The sequence below is a fragment of the Puma concolor genome, chromosome C1, assembly GCF_028749965.1.
Source record: "Puma concolor isolate L17-30 chromosome C1, mPumCon1.1.hap2, whole genome shotgun sequence".
Lineage (NCBI taxonomy): Eukaryota > Metazoa > Chordata > Mammalia > Carnivora > Felidae > Puma > Puma concolor.
The window spans coordinates 186,697,879-186,725,081 of record NC_141674.1 but is presented as its reverse complement, the minus strand read 5'-3'; the positions used below and the strand labels follow the sequence as shown (position 1 = coordinate 186,725,081).

Genomic DNA, 27,203 nt, shown 5'->3' with positions numbered 1-27,203 from the left:
TGAAAAGTGAGGATGATGATTTTTTTTCTTTGTTTCTTTGTTTCTTTTTGTAATGTTTATTTATTTATTTATTTTTGAGAGAGAGAGACAGAGAGAGACAGAGAGAGAGACCAGGGGAGGGAGGGAGAGGGGAGGGAGGGAGGGAGAAACAGAATCCAAAGCAGGCTCTAGGCTCTGAGCCGTCCACACAGAACCCAACACGTGGCTTGAACTCAGAAACTGTGAGATCATGACCTGAGCTTAAGTCAGAGGCTTAACCAACTTAAGCCACCCAGGCTCCCCTTTGTTCTTTCTCTCCTGGCTTTTATTTGTAGAGCTATCAGGGACTGAAAAACATTGACAAAGGTTCTTCATTTGACCAAATTTTACTCAGTCTTCTAAATCTTCTCCATGGCCCATCTGTGCATTTCCTTGTAAAATCCAGTTTGAGCAAGAACCCTGTTAAGTCAGTTTAACCTGAACCCCCACCCTTGATATCTGATCACCCCTCCATATCTAATTGGGTTCCTCATCTCCTGTCATCCCCCTCAGGTGATGTTTGAACACCCTGGCATGTTTTTGGCAAAGAAGCAGGTTAGGTCAGTTTAGCCAGAACTCCCCTTACTCCTGATGTTGCCTCTTAGTAATTTTCCATCCACCCATCCCTACCTTGCTCTTTGTCTATAAATTCCCACGTGTTTATGCTGTTTTAGGAGTTAAACCCCTTCTCTCTCCCCCACTATAAAATCCCATTGCAGGCATCCCTTTACCTACTGCGATGGTCCTGGATGGGGTCTGCCTTACCACCTAATGAGGGCCACTGAGTATTTTTTTCTTTAACAACTTAAGGGGTATCTTTTGTCTTATAGGCAACGTTTTAAGACTCGTAGTCTGTGGGCAGTGTCTGGTTTTCAGAAATGTTTTGTTTGGTGTTTATTGCAAATGGATTTAGTTGCCAATGCTTGAATAATAGGCACTATCATGTAATAATCCAGATTTTCTATTTTCTTGAAAAAAAATCTGAAGAAATGACAATATGATTAAGACAAAAACTGGCTGAGGCAAGGTAGAGTCTGCTTCCTCTGGACGGGGCAGGCTTTCTCTTACTTCCCCTTGTGCCTCTGCGGTTGGCTTCTCTGGCTATTTTCCTCCACCTGGAGGTGTAGGCCTTTGCCTCTGCAATTCCTTCATTATGGTTCTCTAAGTACTTAGTACTTCATGGTGTTACTACGTGTCTGTAAGGACACTTCCACAGTCCGGTTTTTAATTATATGAATTTCTAAGGATCTGAGAACTCATAAGAAAAGGAACATACTATGCATAATCTTGAAGGAATATGGAATGACATTATTCAGATTCGTATTGCACCAATTCATACAGGTTTCTTGGAGCTCTGACGTTAATGCTTAATTGTGTGCATAATTATAACACTATAATTGTGTGTCAGTAGAACTTTTTGTTAACGATGTGATTTAGATGTATTTCAAGAAAGTAACTCAATCGAAGTTGAGTTACTCAAATCAATCAATTAAGCCATTGAGAAATGAAAATACTGAAATTTTGGAAAATTAGCTTTTGGTCAAAGAATGCATGCTATAAGAGGATGGTTCTATATATAAGTAGAAAAAGAAATGGACAAGAGTTTTACATCTTAAGTACCTGAGCACATAATTTAGCATTTTAATTTGCCTTTATTTTGGCTGAATTCAAAAGGAATTAAACAAAAATGAACCAAGTGTCTACTAGGGCCAAGTATTTCTGTCTATGAAGTACAGTTTTACTCAGAAGCAGTCCATGGTTTCTGCACTTCTTTTAGTAAAGGAATCATAAGAGTGATTCCTGTCCTAGGCAAACTGTGTTAGATTACCCTTTGAAGGCTCTCAACCATGTGCTTGGTTTGGTTTTAAGATTGTATACCTTAAAGTTTAATTAATACAATGACTGAAAAATGCTTACATTTAAAGGATAAGATTAACATAATTTGTTCACCTTGAACGATGTGCAGGAAAGATGAATACAATGATATGAATTACATGGAAAAGATTAAGTTAGCAATTGAGACTTTAAAGAAGTCTGAGGTAAACTTTACTTACTTGGGGGTTCGTAGGAAAGTTAAGCAATCACTTTGCTTTTTTAAGCAAAGCAGTAATAAATACTGTATATGTCTCAATATAAGGTGATCCCAAGACACTAATGTTTATTTCCCCAAATGAGAAGTTTTGAATATATAAAATAACCATTAGGCATATGGATAATGGTCAAATATTTACTTATATTTTAATGTATTAACTTCCACCTATGTATATTAAAATCACATATTACATAGAATATTAATTAAAATACTACTTTTCTCCACCCTTAAAGTTCATGTGATTTGGCACTCATGTCTCTGCCATTACAGAACCCGTGTTTGGAGTCACCTGATTTTCTAGCACACACCATTTCTGTGAAAGTTCTTTTTGAGACTTAGTACTTTTTTGATAAAAATATGGTTTTGACACTCTAAACCATATACCAAACTACAGCATCATTTACGTAATAATGGGACAATTATTTTTAAAAATTTGTCCTGTGGGTGACTACTTCTGATTTCCAGCATGTAACCATCTAAAGTAGTGTTCTTTAAAGTCTTAATAGTCTTTTGCATGATCATATCTAACATTTGCAACTATAACAAATAATTACTAAATCTGTTTGGAATTTTTACTTTAAAAAACAGATACTGTTAAGTTACATCTGCAAGGATTTAAAACTAGGAATGATGGAGGTTGTTTCAGCTTAAATGTGTTTTCTCCAAACAAACCTTTGTTTTACATAATAACATAATACAGAGATTTAGATAAGGATTTAACTATGAGGTGATTAATTCACTCTTTCCTGGGAAATATTCTTGGGAGAGGAAAAAATTCTGCCTCATGCTTGAACATATATGATACTCACTTTCTTTTACTTCTGCCTTTCCAGGTTATTCCTTAAATCTTCACTAGTAAAGTGCAATAAAATGTAATAAGGTAGCTATCCGGGGGGTAGGGGGGAGGAAGCATCTTATTTAATGAAAAGTCAAGAAGATGTTATAAATATTGTTTCTAACTTATCCTTGTACATAGAACAATCATTAACATATCCAATTTTTACAGAAATATTCCTATACCAAAGATAGCAAGTGAGTAGATAAAAGGATATACTTCATGGCACATATTTTCTATGAATGTTCCCATAGTTGTATAATACTTATTGTGTGAGATTTTTATTAGGAGGTAGCAGTTAATTTGGCAGGAGATGTTGTCCTTGTCATTTCCTGATAACCATGAACTACACCATTAACCACAAACTACAGAAGATGAGAACAGCTGGTGTTTTTATAACAGAGGGTGATGAGGGAGATGAGAGAGCTTGGGAATACGAGAGGATTTAGAATTGATCATGCTTAGTGGTTTCTGTCTTAGTTATTCAATAAAATGCCTACTTTTAGGAACTGAAGAAAAATGAAGTAGTAAATATTATTGCTTTCATATCACCTATGAAAAAATTATAACATTTTTCAAGGAAGGAAAACTCACTTTTACTCTTGGGCTTCCAGCTTCATATGAAAAAAGTTTATGTCATTAATATACAAAAAATATGATAATTTTGTACTGCATATATTAGCAATAAATTGCACCAATGAAAATAATGATGGATTTTCATTTTTTATCTCTTAACAGTGGAAAGAGTGGAACGAGAAAACCTTTCAGACTATTGTGTTCTGGGCCAGCGTCCAATGCATTTACCAAATATGAACCAGCTGGCATCCTTGGGGAAAACCAACGAACAGTCTCCTCATAGCCAAATCCACCACAGTACTCCAATCCGAAACCAAGTGCCCGCATTACAGCCCATCATGAGCCCTGGTCTTCTTTCTCCCCAGCTCAGTCCACAACTTGTTAGGCAACAAATAGCCATGGCCCATCTGATAAACCAACAGATTGCCGTTAGCCGGCTCCTGGCTCACCAGCATCCTCAAGCCATCAACCAGCAGTTCCTGAACCATCCACCCATTCCCAGAGCAGTTAAGCCAGAGCCAACCAACTCTTCTGTAGAAGTCTCTCCAGATATCTACCAGCAAGTCAGAGATGAGCTGAAGAGGGCCAGTGTGTCCCAAGCTGTCTTTGCAAGAGTGGCATTCAACCGCACACAGGTATGCTTAGCATTGCACATGATAGTTGGTGGTTGAAATGATACTAAGGACAGAATTGTGACATCTTCTTTATCTCTTCAAAAAAACTTTATTGATCCCAGAGCACACAGAATTAACTAGTAATCCTTAGCTCAGGAAATACTTGATATGTGCATAGCCATAATTAATTAATTTCAGTAAATAATGAATATCTGTGAGCCCATCACCCAACTCAGGACCCAGAACGTTACCAATGCTTTGGGCCTATGTGCTCCTTTCTTTCCTCATCTTCTCATCTGCTTTTCCCCAGGTATAACCCTGATTTGAATTTTGTGGTTAACATTCACTTGTTTTTTAAAAACTAGTTCTAAAACTACTTCTGTACGCACAATCTATTTACTTTGTTTTTGAACTGTATAAAAAGAATATCATTGTATGTCATAATTTCTATAATTTTTTAAGTTTTTCAAAATATACAAGTTAGAGTTGAGATATTGATAAAGTGGGGGTGGGGGGAGATACCTGGGTGACTCAGTTAAGCATCTGACTCTTGATTTCAACTCACTTCGTAATCTAATTGTTCATGAGGTTGAGCCCCGTGTCAGGCTCTGTGCTGACAGTGTGGAGCCTGCTTGGGATTCTCTCTCTCCCTCTCTCTCTCTGCCCCTCCCCTGCTTGCTCATGTTCTCTCTCTCTCTCAAAATAAATAAACATTAAAAAAAAAAGATATTGTTAAGGTAGTAATGAATAATTTACTCATATTTTTCAATATTTTGAGGTAATTACATGCCAATATAATACCAAGCAATAAAAAGATAAACAGTTTATTTATGTAGATCCTTCTATTGAGGACCTCACCTCAGAGTTTCTGATTCCATAGTCTGGGGTAGGACCTAGAAATTTGCATTTGTAGCAAGGTCCCAGGTGATTCTGATGCTGCTGGTCTGGTAGCCATATTTTGAGAACCATTAATTTGGTCCTTACATGAGTAACAAGAAAGTAAAAGTGCCAATCTCAAGGAGGTAATGACCTAGTAGTAAAAAAACCAAAACATATTCAGATAACAAAAGTGTGAAGTAAGGTGAGTGGTGTAGGAGAATAATGATGGTTGTAGTGGGTATCTATGGGGAGCTGGGGGTAAGGAATACTTATAGTAGGATGAATATAGTGAGTCTTGAAGAGGACAGTAGGTTTAAACTTGATCACCCTACTAAATGCAAGGCAGGAAGCTAAGCTCAGTGCAGATGCAAAGATGAAAAAGATCATAGGCAAGCACCATATGTAAATACCTGACTTGAATATTAAGTTTCTGGGGATTGAGACCTTGAAGGATAAATAGAATTTAACAGGCAAAGATGGAGAAGAAGGGTACTTTAGGCTAAAGGAATTAACAAGAAAAGTGCTGAGTCAGGCATGTGTGGGAATAGTTGGTAGTTGATAGCAAAGCTAGATAATAAAACTTAAACGGGGAAATAGATCAAAAAAGGTCTTAGGGCCATGCTAGGAACTTTGAACCTTATTTAATAGGCACTAGAAGCCATTGAAGGTCTCATGTAGGAATATGCTATAATCCAATAATCAGAATTGGACCTTAGGAAGATCTTTTTCTCTCATGATAGCGAGAAGGTAGGAATATCATTTAGAAGGCAGCCATAAATATCCAGCTGAAATGTGTAGAAGTTCTGAATTAGGCTGGTGGTGGTGGGATAGAGAGTACAAAATCAAGAAGAATTGTGGAAGTAAAATTGACAGAAAGTGCAACCACCTGAATGGATAAAGAGGGATGGACAATAAAGATAATGCCAAGGTTAGAGCCTTGTGGCTGAGAAGAAATCTGTAATTATTTAGAGAGTCAAAAAGAACATTGAAAGAGATAGTTGGAATAAGTTTAGTGATTACTTTGGATCAGGCTATTTTGACTCCAAAGTGCTGGCAGATCTTTCTTCCTTCCTTCCTTCCTTCCTTCCTTCCTTCCTTCCTTCCTTCCTTCCTTCCTTCCTTCCAAAATGTTGATTTATCTATTTTGAGAGAGTGGGGGAGGGGCAGAGAGAGAAGGAGAGAGAAAATCCTAAGCAGGCGCTGCCCTGTCAGTATGGAGCCTGATGCAGGGCTCAAACTCACGAACTATGAGATCATGACCTGAACCGAAATCAAGAGTCGGACGCTGAACTGACTGAGCCACCCAGGCACCCTGTACTGGCAGATTTGTTCCAATGAAGGTATTCAGAAGTCATTCAAAATATGAATTTGGTGCTAAAAAGAGTTTTCAGGGTTAGAGAAAGATTAGAAATTTACTGACAGAGCCTGAGATTTAGAGAGTCGAGGGAAGGAAGAGGAGAAACCATCACCACTACTCCCACCAGGAAAAGAGGTAAAAGAAATGCCAGTAGAGATGGGAGCAGGTGGAGATGGAAGAATAGGGAGGTAGTAGTGAGAGTATACAGAACATGAATAAAGAGTTTGCGGAAGGAGACTTGTCCTTGTGAGCAAAACTGAGACGTCTGGGCATGAGAAGCTTGAAACCATGCCATGAAATTTGGCAATTGGTTGGGAGAGACCTTTGGCAAACCTAGAGTGTAATTTCATTAGAGTTGAGAAGGCAGGAGCCAGAATTTAGGAGTTGAGGAGTGACTAACTGTTGAGGATACAGAAGCAGGGGCTGCAAATTACTCTTTCCAAAATTTGGTGTTGAAAAGGAGGTCAGAAGTGTGTTGACAGCTTGAATGTGATAGGGAGTCGATCTGAGATAGAAGGAATTGTGAAGTAGTTTGGGATCTCAGCTGAAGTTAACAGGCATGAACTAGTGATGGAACCAAGCACTGTGGTTTGGTAACAGTCTTCAGGAATGCTGGAGCCAGAGGAGTGGGAGCAGGGAAGAAGCACACACAGTGGGATGGTTTGAGGTTTGGTGCTGAAAGATTAGGTGTGGCAGGAGACCAAGAGGGTGAGATCTCCTGCCCCCTTGACTTCGCTAATTTATGCTTTCTATTATTGACAGACTCCGTTTACAGCATTTGAAAATGAGTTTGGAGGTCCACGGAGGTCTGCACATGTTCCAGATAGCACTCTATGATTTCTTTTTTGACTCAAAGTACTAAAGCAGCGTTTGTGTGTCCACAGTTATCTGAACTAGGGCTATGAAAAATTCTGGTGCTTTTGAGCCAGTGTGTTACATGTTATTGCTAAATACAAAGTGGAAGGATGCATCTTTTAGTCTTTATTTTGTGTTTACATGTGTAGTTGTGTGTGTGTGTGTGTGTGTGTGTGTGTGTGTGCATGTGTATGTGTGTGTGTTCTTTCATGTATCGTTCATGTGCATGAATAGGCATTTCATAGCTAGCCAACATTTTATTGGTTATATATACAGTTCCTTTGGCTAAGGATAAAATTGAAAGCATGGTTGTATTACTCTGGATTTTAGAATCAAATACAGTATATATTTTATCCAAATAGCATGAAGCCTGAGAGAAGACTCACAGAGAGGCTAGACAAAAGACAGACCTTGTTGGTGTGAGAGAATGCTCTGCCAAGGCCCTAGACTCCTGGAGGTCTGTCTTCTCCTCCACAATCCTTTTTGTCTATTTTTATGGATTAATGATTTTTCTTTGGCATTGCCATCGTTCAAGTGCCAAGTTATAAAAGGTCTAATTGAAGCATGGAACACATTTTATTATTTTCCTCCTGCCATTAAATTTGTAAGATGGCTACACCCAGAAAGGAACATTCACTTTCAATCAACATGAGCTTGAGTTCATGGGCCAGCCTTGAGGATATCAAATGGAAAATGCATAGGAATGTATGAGTATTTCCTTTTAAAATTCTGCTTTTAATTTGGGAAAGCTTTTCATCCCTCTGGGATCATAACCTGTTGTGTATAAAGCCCAACCTAATCAAGGTAGATGGTATTGACAGAATGACATAGTTTGAACTTAAGCTGGAGGTCAGCAGGCAGATTGTTTTTGCTGTATATACTGTAGTTGCTAACAGCAAGGTTGGACAGCTGGGTTTCACCAGCAGCATCATTAAATGGAAAACATGGTGTACTGTGCCCCATGAAACCAACCATGGATTTTCCAAATGTTAGGCTTTTTTGAGTGGAATCAGACATTTATGGGTGATATCATGATTTGCCGGCTATAATAAACAAAAATTAACTTTATAGATAACAGCGTAAATGAAGTATTAATTTTTGGATAGAAAGGAATCTCACCATTTTTTTCCTCAAAGCAAACAGGACCAGAACCATTTATTTTAGGTGAATACCTAAGGCCAATATCAATCTTGTGTCCATTTGCTTTAGTGAGATGTAATATACCTTCAGTACACTATTTCCTAGAAATAGTTCATGATCTCTATTATTCATTTATTATCAAATTCAATAAAAAGTACTTTGGTTTGTCGTCCTATAGTTTGTATTTCTGGATTTGTGCTCAGTGATTGGACCGTGAACAACTAGTAATTAGAGACAGTGTGTATGTGTGTGTATAGAACAAATCACATGTATAACATTCATAAATGAAGCTAAAGCTGGAAAAAAAAAAACAACCACATCAGCCTAGTTTTTCATGTTTAAAACTTCCAGAGGAACAACTGATATTCATAATAAATAGCATTTGACATTTATTTATTATTTTTAAGACAGAGACAGAGCATGAACGGGGGAGGGGCAGAGAGAGAGGGAGACACAGAATCGGAAGCAGGCTCCAGGCTCTGAGCCATCAGCCCAGAGCCTGACGCGGGGCTCGAACTCACGGACCGCGAGATCGTGACCTGAGCCGAAGTCGGACGCTCAACCGACTGAGCCACCCAGGCGCCCCAATAATAAATAGCATTTGAAAATGCCAGTTCTCCAAGGAGAAACTATTAATTACTCTGTATATCTGATCTATTGCCACTATATCATTTGGTGATATAAAATAACACAATCGAGGGAATAGAGCTATATTTCCAAGAACTTGCTTTTTTAAAAAAAATTTTAATGTTTTTATTTATCTTTGAGAGAGAGAGAGAAAGACAGGGCACAAGTGGGGGAGGAGCAGAGAGAGAAGGAGACACAGAATCTGAAGTAGGCTCCAGGCTCTGAGCTGTCAGCACAGAGCCTGACACGGGGCTCAAACTCATGAAACGCAAGATCATGATCTGAGCTGAAGTCAGACGCTTAACTGACTGAGGCACCCAGGCGCCCCTCAAGAGCTTGCATTTAATACATTTTTATTTTAATCAGTGTGTCTTGAGATCATGCAATGCCAGGGTATCATTTCATCAGCATGAGCATGAGACTAATGTAGTTCTAGATGCAGGGTATAGCAGAGCATCACATCCTGTCTGTGCCATCAGGATGATAGAAGCCTGTTTTTGTCATTATGACCTTGCAGAAAATATATTCTGAGCATTGTCACTTTCTTCTTTACTAGTCTTTTGGAAGAAAAGGTTAACCCCACTTTTTGCGTCTCTGAAGACTTTTATGACAAATGAGAGATCAGATATTTTCTGGCCTGGTCATTAATTTTCAAGAAATTCCTGTGATACATTTCTAAGTGTTTCTATTACCTATGGTCACAAAGTGAGGTGCTGTGGGTATTACACCAGAGTAAGCCGAGGCAGGTAACATGCCTGCTCTGTGTTTGGTGTTCTATTTCTCCCCCACTTGTACTCCCCTATACTTTTACTTCTAGAAGCTAGTGACTGCTGGTCAGTTTTTCATTCAAAGGACTTTCCTCAGACTATTGGATTTTGCTTTACTCACACAGGCAGAGAGCTGGTAATACTTAACCAATGTCTGATAGGTGCAGGTGGGTAAAAGGCCAGCTCCCCTCCCTCCAGTAGTAGGGACAGCACTGAAGTGTGACTTTTACTCCAGAGCTCTCCGCAGATGAGGCTGAGACAGGGACTGCTTGGGTTTCTTCCCTTCCCTGTCCCACTTTTCCCACTGCCTCACCAGTTTCCCTTTGTACTTCCTTAATAAATCACTTGCACAGGAATCTTTATCTCAAGATGTGATTTTTATCCCAGATTATAGATCAGTGCCCCTGCTCGTCTAAATAGGTTTTTGGTTATATTATGGGGTAGTAGTTTGAATAAAACTTATCTTCAATTTTATGCCTTACTACGTTCCAAATATAAAGTAAGATATCACTATGGGAATAGTATAGATGTTTTTACTGTACTACTTTCTCTTGAAAAGTATCAGCACTATTATTGTTTAAAGCCCTCTGAATTCAGTGGACTGATATTGATATTGGGAAGATTTACTTATGGTTATCAAATACAGGAAAGAGAAAGAGAGGGAATGAAACAGAAATGGACACTGGATTTGAAGCCCTATGAGATCTTCTAAACTTGACTTAAATGAAAACCACCCTTACCAAGTCTAAATGGTGAATTATGTAATTCACGTGAGTTTCAGAGTGGTTTTGTTCCTTCGCTCTGCCCAGTGCTCTGTCAGTGATGCAAGTGGTGTTTTTAGGACTTATAATTTCAAGAAATAAGAGGACCTGAGCTCTATCTAGTTTCTTTTTCTTTTTTTTTCTTTTCCTTTTCTTTCTTCCTCCCTTCCTCACTCCCTTTCTGTCCCTTTCTTTTCTTCTCCTTTTCTTTTCTTTCTGTCCTTTTTTCTTTCCTTCCTTCCTTCCTTCCTTCCTTCCTTCCTTCCTTCCTTCCTTCCTTCCTTCCTTCCTTCCTTTGTCCCTTGCTCCCTCCCTTTTCTCTTTTCTTTTCTTCTGCAGTTCATTTTCCCTTGCTAATATCCTAAATTTATGTTAGTGTTGGCATACTTTCACTTCCTAGGCTTATGGACGTTAAATAAGTCGCTTGACTATTTACTGTGTTTACTCACATCTGTGCTTTTTTGACAATTTGATTATGAATCCTAACCTTAAGTGTTCTTTTGCCCCTTGTCACTTTATGGACTTGAAAATATTAATCAGAGGCTTGTGACAGTGTGAAAAGGTTTATGACAGTATTTTAAAAGACAATATTACGAAGGAATGGTTGTGGGATGCCCACTGACCTATAATAAGGATGGCTTCATAAAATATGTACAATGAATCTTCCTGAATAGATAAACTATTCTCTAATTTATTTAAAAATCCAATGACCTACATATTCATATGTTCAGAAATCCTTCATTTACTAACATTGTTTCTCCTCCGAGACCTTCCATCTGAGCAAATCTGTTAAATGAAGTAGAGGAAGCTTTGATCCAAACTAGGCTAAATCCATTGGAATGGCTGCCCTGCCACATGTGAATGGGAGCATTAGAATGCTAGAAAGGGAAAGTTAGTTGTGGTCCATGTTCCTTCTTTGCATCACTATCCCCTTTCCTTGGTGGTAGAGTTCAGGAAATACCCTTACATAAGGAATCAACAGTAAGAAGTTTCTACAATTTGGAAATGAGGCTTTTTCCACCTTCATTATTTATATAATAGAGTTCTTTTTCCTCTAGCACATTACATCATAACGCAGAAAGTTCAGGTCCATTTTCTGTTTCAGGTAGCTCTCCTGAGCCAATTCTTAGAAACATGTTTTCAGTAGATGCACAGATGTGTTTCACAAAATGTGCTATTCTGTACCAGTAGGACTCTAATTTGGTATCATGCTCCTTCTTCTGTTTGATGCAAAAGTCACTGAGTTACACAATTTGCAACCTTTTGTCAAAGGCTTTGCTTGACAAAGTTGTTCATCGTGGGTCTTATCTGATAGAGAAGAGGATTTAAAAAATCCTTCAGGAAGTCATTTGGTGGACCTGCCTTATTTGACTACTTTTTTTTTTTTTTTATGAGATTTTGCAAAGAATCTGCTGTTTACTCATCAAAGCCACATCATTTGAAGAAACTTAAGGCCAGGGTCATAAATACAGTTTTATAAAGTGACTCAGCAACTGGAGAATGTTTTCAACAGATTGGAAAATTAGATTGAACAACGTATCAGGAAACTTGGCAGTAAGGTCAACGGCTAGAAATGTACACGTGTGTGTGAAATGACATGGGTTTTGCTTTTATGCTTTATCGATACCATGTTTATAGTATATACACACCCGTGTTATTTGGGTTAAAAGTGTCTAAGGACTTGCTAAACGGTATACTTCGAAGTGGCACAGTTAGGAAGGGATATGTAGCAACAACATGAACATTTTAGTATCCAAGATATTTGGAAATCTGAACTTAAGTGGGTTACCAGTCCATTTGGGGAAGGAGAAAGTCTTACGTTTGATTTATACACATTGTTAGCCAAAGATAGGCATGATTTAATTATACATACAGTTTATATTTGTAGAAAACTTGACTTCCAAGATATTCAGCATTATTTCTCGGCCAACCTCTGGTCTCAGTCATCATTATTTCTTACTATGCAATAGAGATACGGCACTCCACAAGTCATACAGGAGTGGAACACAATGCAAACCCAGGGGTCTTGACTCCATGGTCCAGTGAGCTGCTTATAAAATGACAAGGAAGCCTGTGAGAAAAAGGAAGTCCATCCACTGAAAGGTGGCCTGTATATATGAAATGCTGCAGATCAGGCATGAACATGTTATTGGGTTTTGAAGCAAATAATACACCCTCTTTTGATTTCAACATTAAATTAATAAAGTGGGAAAAGATGGCCCTGCTTGCTTCATAAAATAGGCAGTCTTTCATTTCAGAACCACTGGCTTGAATTCATAGATTTAAAGATTATAATAATATTAATATCTCTCAGTATAGCAGTGTCTCCAAGTTCTTAGATGTCTTAAGGATGGCCTCTTGCTAGTGGTCTCACTTTAGTTCCTCTTGCGCATATACAAACTATCATTAATTAGCACCTTTTAGGCAATTCCAGCTGAAAAGGAGGGAGGAGATACTGGCTTTGTGTTCTGGGTAAAGAGAAGGTTGACTCGGTAACCGTCAAACATATATAACCCCCTCCTCATTACTTTTTTTTGGTAAAGATTTCCTTTTAAATGTTTATTTATTTTGAGAGAGAGAGAGAAAGAATGCGTGTGTGGGGGAGGTGGGGAGAGAGAGAGAGAGAGAGAGAGAGAGAGAACCCCAAGCAGGCCCCACACCATCAGTGCAGGGGAGGCTGATGCAGGGCTCAAACTCACAAACCAGGAGATCATGACCTGAGCCAAAATCAAGAGTCAGACATTTAACCAACAGAGTCACCCAGGTGCCCCAATAACTGTCTCCTCATTCCTATATCTACTTGAAATAGAAAATTTTGTGTAAAAGAATATATAAAGACCCCACCCCCCCTTTACAAAACTGGTACCAAAGAATCAGAGGAACCAAAGATGACAGAGCCCTATTCTGTCTTTTCCTATCCCTGACCAGTGTCCAAGTTCTTAAAAATTAGTTACTGAACTAATTATAAAAAATTCAGTTTTCTCCATTTTAACTAAAAAAGTCTTCCTTTGGGGGATGGTTTTACAAGCTTTTGTCACTTTTTTTTTTTTTTTTTTTTCTGACAAGGGGTGATCAGCTCCTTTCACACAGATAATGAGTCTCTTCCTTCAATAAGGACTTTCTTTTACCTCCTGTGAGTGTGTCTCAATATAGACCTATATTTTTAGTGTGAAGGTTTATTTTAGTATTTAACTAGTCTCCTCCAATCCTGGGTGATGTTTACAATTAAAGTAGAATTTTTATAGAAGAAATACAAGGAACACTAGCTTTAGATCCCATTATTTATATACTTTTCACCATTGCTTATTTAAAGTAATAAAAAAAATACACAAGGAGTGTTCCTTTCATGGCCATTGATTGAAATGATGACCATTTGGCCTGGGGTTAAGTGCATGTTTGTTCAAATAAAACGAATTATGTTTAAAGGCCAGAAATGCTGTGAGAAAAATATAACTGAATCAATTTGAAGTCATTTGGAGATTACAACGTTGTTTACATTCTGTCTACAAGTTTTGTACCTAAAATTATCAGTGTACATCACAGCATTTACCTTCAAACATCTTTGACTGCAGCACCCAGTGAGAAATACCTTTTACATCATGAGCTGGTACGTACACTCACACATGTGCACATACGTGTGTATGTCCGTCTGGAGTTCCATCTCATTTCAACCTGTGTTTTTGTCTATCTGTATATTCTAAAGCAAAACCTTCATGAAAGAAAAAAAAAAAAAAACTTCGGGTAATAATACTTGTACCATGTATGAAACACCCTGGTAATTTCCAATCTACTGAATTGCATGTCATTATAAAAGAACTAGTTATGATCTACTGAAATCTATCATCTACTAATAGTTATGACCCATGTTTAAACAGTGATGCAAATTAATGCTTATTTTAAATGACTACAGAGTTAGTTAGGGAAGAAAAGTTGTTTTACTTTTCTGAGGTATAAAAAGAGTATCTTGGTTTAGTGACATGCTGGATTACCATATGATCGTTCCAGTTTATATAATTAGTTAAAATTTTCTTTACATTTCCTCTATTCCAAATAATTTTAATTCTTCTTCTTCCTGAAATGTATCCTTTACATTTTCTGCCTTCTCTGCGGGAAGACAGCAAAATATAAGTGGAGGGCCATGAAAATTTGAAGTTGCAAATTTAAAATAAGAATCGTGGGGCGCCTGGGTGGCGCAGTCGGTTAAGCGTCTGACTTCAGCCAGGTCACGATCTCGCGGTCCGTGAGTTCGAGCCCCGCGTCGGGCTCTGGGCTGATGGCTCAGAGCCTGGAGCCTGTTTCCAATTCTGTGTCTCCCTCTCTCTCTGCCCCTCCCCCGTTCATGCTCTCTCTCTGTCCCAAAAATAAATAAATGTTGAAAAAAAAATTAAAAAAAAAATAAAATAAGAATCGTATTGTGTATTAGTTCTGTATTTATTTGATATAGTTCTGTATATTCTGTATTCATTTAACAAATGTTTATTAAGCATTCAGAAACTATGGTAGACCTTATAATGGAGGCTAACATTTATTGAACACTTAACATGTATCAGTTGTAAGCTCTAGGGAATCCTATGAGGGAAGTAAAATTATTTTATCAGTTTTACAGGTGAGGAAACTGTGCCATAGGAAGATGAATTAATCCTTGGCTAATTGAAGCCCTATTTTGAACCCAGAAATTTTGACATTAGAACTCACATTCGCGACCACTTTATTCTCAATTATTTCTGATCTCATAGAACAGAACATGAAAGATACAATTTCTCCTTCAAGGAGGTTGAAGGGGTTAAACAGGCTTTCAAACCAGTAATCCTGTTGTGGTATAATAAGTACTGCGATATGTTACATGTACTGTGTGAGAACACATGTTTTTGACCTTGGAGGTGATTGAAGTTAATGCAGAAATATTTCAGCAGGGAAAAAAAATGATATTTTATAACTGTTTCAGGACAAAGTCAACTCATATGTTAACAGACTGCTTTACTTTTTATATCTGAATGCATTTGATACATTTGAGATATAAATATTCAATAAATGTATGTTTTTGGTTTGTTTTGTTTTGTTTTGGGAAAGTACTATTTTTGCCAATGTTTTGACAAAGTAGCCAAAGCTAGTAAATTTTGGGGGCAGTTTGCCAACAGTTGTTTCACACAATACACATAGAAACTAGAAATAACCAGGGCCCAGAACTTTGTGAATGCAATAGTCATGTGCCAGGTACTTGAGGTGTTAGTAGAAACCATGTATGTGCCCAGAGCTGAGAACACCACTGGTAAATGTTTCCAAAGGGAACCTGTTCAGTTCTCTATTTGATTTTGCTTTTTGGTACTCATGTGTTTAGAAAATTTTGGCTTGGATTGTGCATAACCTGCACCCCCCCCCCCCATTCCAATACCTAAGAGTTTCTAAAGACAAAAATGGAAGGGATAAAAAGAAAAAAAAAAACAAAAAAATGTTCATCTAATTGCATCTATCTTTGCATTGAATAGGTAGGTAAAAATAGTAAAGTTCCCAGAGATCTGTTTCTGGCTAAATTCCTTCACTGTATGTGCTCAGGAGTGGCTCCGACAAGGGGATTGCTGTTAGGAGAGCACAGGTGATTTTGGTTTCAAGAATGTTTTGTTGGACCCACTCTGTGTTGCACGTACTATATTCTGATGTGTCAGGTAGCACAGTATAGTTTTATTATGTCCCCTAGAAAGAAAGCTGTCTTTGAGGGAAGTGTTTTATTTAATGAATTGCAGATTGGGAGTAGATGAAATATTTGGTCTAAAGTGGAGTCTGCATGGCCAAGAATTTCAGTTTCCACTATCTTGGTGTTTACAATAGGTTGAATGAAAAGATCTTGAGTGTAATATGTGGTCCAACAGGGCCTGTTCCTGGCGTTTCAGCAAACACAGGACTCCTCCATCTCAGACCAGTTTTTAAAAATGCATTTGGTGCATTCTTAGAGCTTTATATCCCTCTATATTCCCAACTAACCACTAAGCACAAATTATACAGATTCTTCTCCCAAGGAGTTTACTGTATGATGAAGAGAAGAGGTTTTCTAGTAGCACAATGTAAAAGATGATGAGTGTCATAAATGCCAGATAGAACGAGTGCCATCTCAGTTCAAAGGAGGGAGAAACTATTGCCAACTGCAGCGTATATGCATACACACATATGTACATAGTATTTTAGTGAATTACAGAATACATTTCTACAGCAACAACATTTGTCTGCAAATGTTACTTTTGTATATGCATTTATATTTGCAGAGTACATTAATTCCCTTTAGATGCTCAATTCTATCCACCCCCATCCTACAACCATGCTACATGCATAGGCTGCCTCTCCTAATAAAGAAATATTGTAATAAAGGGAGGTTTTATTAAACTAATGCAATAACGACATTTTCTTTGAGGATTTAACACAACATTTTTAATAATAAAAATCAAATTGTCATTGTTGTGCCCTATATACCTTTTATTCAAATCAGCCTAAGTACTCTGGCTCCATGGCTGAGCAGTACTCTAGGGGGTGAAAGGAGGGTGAGTATTTTTAGCATTACACAAATGAATTTCAGCATACAGGTTCATAGTGGGGCTGTGGATTATGAATATGGAACCCAGGGAAACCTGTTTATATTCGTGAGCAGAGGGGGAAATGCCTCTCAGGAGTGTCTAGAAGGAAATGAGATTGGAGATGAGGGAAGAATCACTTCTGTTAGGTCCGCTTTCTGACTATAGGATGTCAGCACTTTCTACAGCCATGCAGCTGGCTCCCCAGCTTCTGTAACTGTGTGTTAGCCCCTGGGATAGAAAAGCTCACTTTGTATGATTAGGCTGGGAATTTTGTATTACCTGGTCTTCACAAAAGAATACCAGTTTTTGGCTCTCATGTCAGCTGGAACCAGACATTTCAGAATTGTGTGAAAAGTAAGGCTGACAAATGAGCATGCAAGCATGAAGAGGGAAGTCGTGAAGATTGAGATGTGAAGAGTACCTTTGGAGGATTTTTGTTTGTTTTGTATTTAAAGGGAAGTATGTGATAGATCATACTCAGGGGTAGGATGAAGGGTTGGCCGATATGACTGACAAGATCCTTTCTACCTTTGACCCTCTATGATTTTAATCTGTAAAATGGGGGTATACATGTCTTTGGACCTTGCTGCCTGGTTAGGACATCATTTGTTTAAAGCAATATATAAATATGAACTAAATATATTTTCAGACTCACCATTGCATAATACATATGTCTCAATTCATGTATCCTTAGAGTTGTAGCTTGATTTCTGAAGATCATCATTAAATAGCTTATATACTTTGTTCATACATCCAACAATACATAATTAAAATACATTATTAGGGGATGGGCTTTATTTTCTCTAAAATCTATCTTTGTTCAGATTGGAACTCAACACTTTGAAACTATTTGCTTAGATGATAAATGAGTATTTTTTGGTTGAGTTACTTCAAAGGTATATGTTACAATAAATATGTGAACAGTGCAAGTTACCCTTTATACCTCCCACTTCAACCGCCACAAACAGAAATGTAATTTACAGAAATGAAAACAGTCTCCAGCTAGCTTGAAGCTTTTTCCAAGGGGGAGCACCGGGGTTTGCTGGGCCAGTTTCCTCAGTACACACCTGGTATATATCACTTTAAAAAATAAATTATGCCTCATTAAATTACAATTAAATGGAATCATGATCATTTGTTTTTCTGGAAGGAAGATGTTTTGCATATTGAAAGCCTAATTTGTTGCAGGTGACAAAAAGGCTGAACAGATTATCTAATATCACTTCATTTTGGGGGTAATGTTTGCTGGTTATTTTGTGTATACTCCAGTAGTTCAGAATTATATTAATGTAGACTATAGTAGTTTCACTTCAAAGCTTTATCAGTTTTTGTACCTTTTTTTAAAGCTTTTAAGGAAAAAGACACTTCTCTTGGTATTCTAGATCAGCCATGCTGTTTTTTTTTCCTTCCAGTGTTTTAATACTGGCCGATCCCTCCCTTGGCTAGTCTCATCGTTGTCTCTATAGCTATGTACTATGTATATTTCAGATCCCAGCCAGGTTAAGTCCCACTTCTTCCAAAATGTTTTCCCTGAGTTGGCAATACTTTACCCTCTTCTGAACTGAGCCGGCACTCATTCTATCTGGAATTTATGACACTTGTCATCTTTTACATTGTGTTTTTATAAACCATCATATAGTGAACTCCTTGGCAGCAGAATCTGTGTCTTCTTAATCTTTTCTTTCCTTTCTGAGCTTCATACCAAGTCATAAATAAGAAATGAATTAATAGACTGATCTGTCATTTTTTGGTAATGGGTACATTGAGTTTGGGGGTTTCCTAGATAAGCAATGGACAGTAGAGCTTGATCCGACAGAATTACTAAAGGTCTGGGAGATATCCAGAACAAGTGGCTGTTAAAATCTAGGCAGCAATGACCTCCAATGTTGCTGTAAGTTCTGGAGTTGCCTGGGAAGGTCTGAGGGGCTCAGACTTAGCGTTCGTAAAACCTGGCCCAGGTTTTGGTTCTCTTCTTTCTCTCTTAGAATTAACGCTCAGCATAAGCAGTTTCTCACCTGTCCCAGACAAGGCCGCAAGGGCTAGTGCAGGAACTTAAAACTAAATTTTAGGGAGCCAGTCCTGGTAATGTTTCCCAAGCATTTCTGAGTTATCAACATGTATTTTACACAGGAACAATTTGGGGCAAACTATATAAATTGTTGAAGAAATATGGAAATCATAATAATGTAAACAAGAAAGCTCATCAACAGAAATTGCAGATCAGAAACTATAAGGTCATTTCATTTGCCACATAGAAATATTGTTTAAAGTGCTCAAAATAATAAGTATATCAATTTTTCATTTTAAAAATCAGCCCAAATTCTTTGTTTTGTTTGTGGAGATAGCCTCTAGTAGCAACCGAGCTAGATGGCATCATATTATCTCTTGTGCTTTCAATTATTTTGTTTTTATTGAATTTTCTGCCAACATCATATACAAAATCCCCCATTAAAAGTCCAGGGAGAAGGCCAGTTTGAGGTTCTTTTTCCCACCTCGGTTCTTTTTTCAGTGACTTGTAACCCAAGAGCTGTCGTGCAAGGTGGCTTTCTTTCCTGTGCAGATGTTCACGCTACTCCTTTTCAGTCAACATGTTTCCTGGTCTTACATAACCTCAGCTAACACCATGCTGGGAATTGTGATAATGTCTCCCTTGAGAAGGCTCTGTTGCCTACAATGAGAGAAATTCTTAATGACCACTTTACTCAATACTTGCAATATGTTTTAATGTGATTACTGATATGAAAGTTTAATAAGCAATATCCCGGTTAATTTATTAATTTCCCTCAATTTTCACATTCTCAATATTCATGATCTTTCTATTCATAAAAGTACACTTTTTTTTTTTTTTTCCCTCAGTGCCCAGGTGACATGCCACATTCTCTGTATCTCAGGCTGCATAATGGGAATGTTTAAGTGACACCTCCCGCCTGGCCGGTTGATAATTAAAATGCGAGACAGCATAGTGGCAAGGGCTTTAGAAATATTTATGTGAGATAAATTATTAATTTATGTTCTATTCAAGACAGCTTCAATATGATAAACATTTACTTATCTTGATAATTAGATAAGGTGGTTTGTAGTGTAAATTATGCCATAGATTTTCTTTGGATTTTTTTTTTCGCCATGATGATTTTCAGCTAACTAAATAAACTCACTCTACATTTATGAGCCTGCAGAATTTGGACTATATATTTTTTTAATTCCAGTTTAAATAGCGAGGAGCACATAAATAACCAAATGAAAAAGACTCAACAAAACAACTAAAACTCTTTTTGTGCTCACCAGTTAGCCACTTGTTATTGAAAACGTCTGGGGTAAAAAGAATCTGCTTTGGAACCGTGGCTACACAGATGAGACTTTAAGTAAATAATTTAGAACAGTGTTCTCATTCTCTGGGGCAATAGTGGAGGCAGCACTGGCCACCTTGTTGGTTTGAGACTTTATCTTCAATTAGGCAAATAAAACAGAGGCAATAGTATATTCCACCAGCCCCTTAGAACACAAACATCGTGTCCCACTCACTTCAGAAATGATGCTGATGAGCAATCATTTACAAGGGTGCTTTGTCTTGATTTTTCTTAGAGATGGATTCATTTCCCCATAAGGTTGTCCAACATGTAAAAAATGTAGGGGAAGGATTTCAGTGTAGGGGTTGGGGGCGGTGGGGGGAAGAAAAAAAACAGTCAACCAAGCCAAAAAGAGAAACAAGTAAAAGACCTCTATGCTTTGCAATAATTTTTTTATTGATTATGAATGAACAGACTTGCTATTTTGAACGTGGTCCATTAGAACAATAGTTTTTGTTATTTCACTATTTTGTATGTAAGATCTTTACTATAATGTACTCCACTTTCAAAAATAATTTCACAGAAGAAGAATACGTTTACAAACTGCCTTTGAGGTACTATAAGTATCGTTGTAATAACTAGTGTAAAGACTATATCCATGCAACCCCTAAAATTCCTCCCAATTTGGCAGACTGAGATTTATTAAAGTGCTAAAGTTGCTTATGCTAGAGAGAGAAAGGAGAGGAGGAGGAGGAGGGGACCGACTCATCCCATATGCACTGAGTTCATTATTAAAGAAAGCTCAGAAAACATCAATCTTAGTGTCTTATTGGTATTGATTTTAAATCCACTTCCCTCTTGTCTCTCTACATATTAATTTAGAGAATTTTATCTTAGAACAAATTAACTATTAATATTTCAAGTTGCTTCATGCAAGTGGAAAGTAGGATAACTTAAGGCAGAACTGACTTTGAATTTCAAAAAAGAATCCATACCTAGATTGTGTAACATTTTCTGGAAGACAAATGTCTCTTGCTTCTAAAAGCATGATACATCTAGATTTTCTTATGCTCATTTTACCAATACAGTATTTTCACATTCATGTCCTACCTTTTCCTTTCCTTGGGCATGCATGCACACAGACATGCACTTAACATTTCTTCTGGCTTCATTGTGTGGCTTATTTCATTCTTGTTTGCAAAGGCTTCTCTAATCAAAGCAACATGACACTCGTATTACAGAACTATCATATGTCATACTATGTGTACATCCTTATAAATTGTCTTACATGATACTTTGAGTGGTGATTACCTCTTTAAAGTGCTAATAGCTGTGTGATGCACACTCTTGTGATATTTGCTTCACTACATTACAAATGCATTACTTATTTTTAAAACTTGCCTACCTTACCCTGAAGATTTCTTTCCAACCAGAGGTGGTATATTCTTCTTGGATCTAACACCTTTTTATATTTAAGCCATACTTTACAAATCTGATAGTGTTTTCTTTGCATTCATATTTCCCTCAGTGGAAATGTCTTTGGCACCTACTTTTCGCAATTTTGGGTTGCCCCGTGTGTTCTAAGATACAGAAGTTAGCATTTCAGCTCTTCCTGGAGGATGATCCTAGACTCTGGTCTCATATTGCCCTGAGAAGAGACACCCTGAATTGGAAGGTGGAAAGTGATGTCTCTTTGTGAAAATTTAACAAGAGTTCAGAATGGAAATTGTTTAGCTTTTGCCCAGATTACTTCAGTGATTAGAACTCTGGTTCTAGCCCTTTTCTTGCGTGTATACTACTTTTCTCTAGACTTGTCAACATTTTCCTTCCCTTTGTGAGTTCTCTGCCATCCGAGCACATGAAAACACCAATTTCCTATTTAAAGCTTTTTGGATGAGTCACATGTTCAGAAATTATCTGAGTCTATACATGGCATTCTCTGATGTGTGCTCTGACCCCTCACCAGCTGTGCCTGTATTTTTACGACGGTGGGATTAGAGCTTCCCCAAGGAGGGCATCTCATGAAAAAAAGTTTGGGTGCCCTCTGGTACACATACGAGGATACCAATTATGTATGTGGATTGAGAAGCTATCAGAGGGTTAACACAAGTTATGGACATTTGCTTTGTGTCTTTTTTTTTTTTTTTTTTTTTGCCATGAGAAACATCTATATTGAAAACAGTGGCCGGTCACACAGAAATTCAGCCAAACTTTTTTTTTTTTTTAAGTCGATGTAAATCTCCCATGCTGTTTAAATGTCGGAACTAAATTTACCAAACTTGGCAGATTTGTAAAGCTGAGCAGGACTGCCAAGTGTTCCCAGTTTCAAGCAGAGAGAGTTCTAACAGTTCCTGAAATACTTGTAGGAGGCACCTGGTGGTAATTGCAGTTTCACAAGCCTTCCGAGCGCCTACCTTGCTAGCTGGCATCTCTGTACACTGACGATTATTACAGTGATGATAAAGTGTCAGAATAGAACGGTCCAGATTAAGGCACAGCCCTGGAAGGCAAGCACAGTTCCACAAAATCTTACTGCTGAAGAACCCTCAGCAATTAGACTGAGGTTCTTGACATCACAGCCAGCTGGTAATACCAACAAAGGGGGAGGGGGCAGATGATGGAAACCACACACGTACCTGCAGATATGACTTGGCCTGTTTTTCTTTTTTCTTCCTTTTAATCAGGGATTGTTGTCTGAGATTTTGCGTAAGGAAGAAGACCCTCGGACAGCCTCTCAGTCTCTTTTAGTAAACCTGAGGGCCATGCAGAATTTCCTCAATCTGCCGGAAGTGGAGCGGGATCGCATTTACCAGGACGAGAGGGAACGGAGCATGAATCCCAATGTGAGCATGGTCTCGTCAGCCTCTAGCAGTCCCAGCTCCTCCCGAACCCCTCAGGTGAGATATTTTTGCTCCGCTGACTTTTCAGTCTTGGCCTTGGAAACATCTTGCCTTCACTGATACTGCATTTCTCTCAAAAACTAAGAGACATAATTCAAAGATTTGTTGATCTGAGAATGTGAACCTCTGACCATGTAAGAATGGTTATCCTTGACTGTGTCATATGGTATTTCTGTCCCTTGAGGAAAGTACCATTCTTCCACACAGAAAAGGGCAGGAGTGGGTGGATAGGTAGGCTCCAGACTGTTTACACACAGCTACTTAGTTATCTAAGATGGAGTCAGGGGATTTGAATTGAAGCTGAGTTTACGTAGTAAGAACACTACTTTCCTTAAACTGTATATTAGTTTGGAAGTGGGGATTGGTGGAGGGGGGTGGGTTAGGGCTGGGGACAAGGACAAGGAGAGTAATCCAAGCTCTTGTTTATGCACTTCGAAAAAGACAAAATGGAGGAGAAATCTGTGTATGGTTGAAGCACGCATATGGAGCGGCTGGATCAGAATGTTTGGGCGATCATTCAGGGATCCCTTAGAAAACGGTAGTGGGAAGGTATGCAGGCCTTAATGATTTTCCTTCCTTGGGTGATCTCCCTACAGGACTCAGTGAGTCAGCTTTCCTTCTCTCCTTTTTTCCCCACACTTTAAAAGCATTCTGTTCTCAGGTCCTTCTGCAAATTCACATGTCTGGTAATGCTGTGAGCGTCAGCGATCCTAACTAAATGGTCAACATCTCAAGTCAGCCAAGTGTCCTTTCCACTTCACATCTGAGCCCATTCATTTCTAGCCTACTTTTTACTTCTCCCAAACTGTTACTGGTCAATAGATTTACGATAAAACCATCTGACTCACTGTTGCCAGGATGACTGCAAGTTATGTCTCAAAACAAATATTTAACAAGTATGCATTTGTACAAATCAGAAAAATGGGCACTTTGTAACCAAAGTTTTTTTTGTTTTTTTGTTTTGTTTTTGTTTTGTTTTGCTTAGTTTTGGTGTTATGAATGTTTTCTGGTAAGTTCCAAGGAACTGATTAAACATAGGAGATTTTATTCTAGTAGAAATACTTGAGCTTTCTCAAGTACATCCATTTTTTTTCACACGTCATAACTTTTTGTTTTTTAACTCTGCAATAGATTTTTAATTGAAGATCGTTTTCTGTCATGTAGTGCCAAATTGTGATACTTTCACTTTAGTCTTGGGTGAATTATGAGTTTTAGGTACTGTTAAACCAAAAATAAGTCTCTTGACTGCTTACTTTAGATGAGTGTAATGAAGCATTTTTCTTTTTATTTATTTTTTTAAAATCTTGAGGCATATATATTGAGCTATGGAGTTGGACGAGTTGTTAATTTGCACTAATATTTACTTCTATTAAATTCACCAATATTGTTGCCACTTTTGAAGCCCATTAAATCATTATAGAGAGTCCAGCCATGCTTCATGGCCATTTAACCAGCTCTTCTCAAAAAGTCATTTCTACTTGTTAGAAAATAAGTCAAGTCCAGGTTGTTTTTCCATTTCCTTTTAATATTTTTCTGATGCAATTATATCTTAGGCACCTTTTCAAAGACCTGAAAGCTTTCAGAGCCAGACCAATTTATCAGGCAAAACAACCAGGGTCAGTATTTTGCTGTATTGAACAGCAGAAAAATCTCATCTAGAAATTTCCCAGGTAGAAGTGCCCTTTGGGGACAAGAATAACAGGGAAATTGATCATTTAATTTCACAGTTTTGAGATTTCTGAATATAAATATAAAATCTTCTTCTCAAAATAGTTTTGAGAATATAGTCATGCCACTGGCATTTGTACATTCTCTGGAACTTTCTTTTTCTGTTAAACATTGAGAAAGGGAAGTTATTAAAGTCTTTTAAAACATTTCATGATTACTTACTTAAACTTCTTTACATACATATCTCAATAGTAAAGATCCTTAGTAAAGCTTTCATTTGTGAGAACAAATATTATAGGAATACCCACTGATTAAGCTTTTAGTTGGAGCCAGCAATCTAAAACACCCAGGCAGCCCCATGTAGGTTGATGGAGAATATTTCCTAGACCCCATCAACATTTTATTACCAGTTTAAAACAAATGGAGGAAATTTAAAATATAAAATCAAATCTTCAGAGCCCCATCTCATAATCTTTCAGTTGGCCAGTATTTCTTGATGTACTTAATGACGACAAAACAACAGCATAAGGATAAAAACGATCATACTGAGCACTAACTGTGTGTCAGGTATTGTGAGCATTTTGCATGAATTCAATCCTCACCATTTTGTGCTGTTATTCCCATTTTACAGATGAGGAAACTAAGGTTTTAATGGGTTAAGTACTTTGTGCAAGGTCACATGATTGAGTGGTAGAGCTAGGATTTGATCACTGATTATTTTGATTCCAAGGCCTGGGCTCCTAACCATATATTATAGTGCCCTGAGAGGTTTTTCTTTAGCCTCTAGGGTTCTAGAGGAGATTTGACCAGTCTAATAAGATGAGATAGTCAATGAGGCTAATGAAGAAATTTCAGTTGGGAAAGGCAGAAATGATATGCTGAAATATGCACTTAGCAGGAAAAGCACTGCAAGTTAACTAGAAATTTTGAGAAGAAAAAGGAGTTTCTTGAAAAAAAAAAATGACAGAAAATTGGATTATTGTGGGAAGACCCCAAACTAGAAAGCAAGAAGATGCTTGTAAAAACAGCATCCAGTCTACACTGGAGATTTTGGAGGTGGGATAGCACAGTGGTCCCCAGCCAGTGCTTTGGAGCTGGAAACTCCTGAGTTCCGATCATGGTTCCTTCAATGGCTGCTGTCTTTCCAGGAAGTTAAGTGTCTTCTTTTATTTTCACTTGTCTTCCTTAGTCAAATGAACATAATAAAGTCTGACGTACTGGGTTCTTCAAATAATTAAATGAAATAACAAAAGCAAAACACTTTCTGGAGTGCTTGGCAAATAAAAAGTATCACATACCTTATAGTTATTATTACCTTGCAGTAACTAGAGTTTTGTGGAGACAGGGAGAGAGGAGAATGCAAAAATCAGTGAGCAATCTTATGAATTAAAGCCTTCATAGAAACTTAGGACATTAACTCGGGCTTCAAGATGCTACGGAGAATGATCCCACAGTATCCAGACTGCATGCTGTGTCCCTCTCCAAATCTGCGTGTTGCTTAAATCAGTGGGGGAGTAGCTCAGGGCCTCCATAGAAGGAAAGTAATGATCTGGTGACAACTGCCTTGGTTGGGGATTCTAGGGTGAGTGCAGACAGAAAAATTTCAGTTTAGTTCAAATCAGCCAGCTGTGCTCAGGTGCCAAAAATTGGTGCCCACTCTGCCCACAGTCCTGCTCCCTGGGGTTCTGAGAAGGCTTCCCAGCCCCCTGCCCCCTCCCCGCCCCTCATTACACACCAGAGGAAATGCTCTGGCAGTCTTTTGGATCGTGGAGATGCAAATGTTTTAGGGTTATCTCAACCCCAAGAAGTACAGACACCTTCTATATTGTCCTTCATTTGTCTCTGAAGCTGATGGGAAATCATTCAATTAAAACGAACACGGCAGAATACATAAAACCACAATATGAGTTTAAGAAAATGAAAACGGCACATCAAAGGCATTCTGAAGCCTAGTTTTATGAAATGAAATTTTGTTTCATTTCCACTGATTTCCTAGGTGAAATTAGGTGACTGTCTGGGTAGCATAATGATGATAGTGATGGGAAACCATACATACTCAAATGACATATGTAAAGCTTTAATAAAGAATGAGCGAGACTCGGGGGAGTGCATTAAATTGAGTAATAATTTATTATTTAGAGACCTCTACCCATTTACTCATTTTTTTTTTTTTTTTTTTTTTTTTTCTGGAAGAATTGGCTCTTCCTCCTAGGTGTGCCATTTTTAGAAAGAAAGAGGTAACTCTTTGTGTGTTCTGCATGCTT

The 27,203-nt window shown here is 37.9% G+C and overlaps 1 protein-coding gene across 2 annotated transcripts in view; it reads left to right on the top strand.

Moving 5' to 3' along the window:
* The window catches only part of SATB2 (SATB homeobox 2), a 192,444-nt gene that overhangs the window by 110,065 nt on the left and 55,176 nt on the right, over window positions 1-27,203 (top strand). For both annotated transcript variants that reach the window (XM_025934980.2, XM_086719222.1), the window contains exons 7-8: window positions 3,684-4,156; window positions 23,056-23,268. In XM_025934980.2, the coding sequence (XP_025790765.2) occupies window positions 3,684-4,156; window positions 23,056-23,268 (686 nt within the window). The remainder of the gene's footprint in view (window positions 1-3,683; window positions 4,157-23,055; window positions 23,269-27,203) is intronic.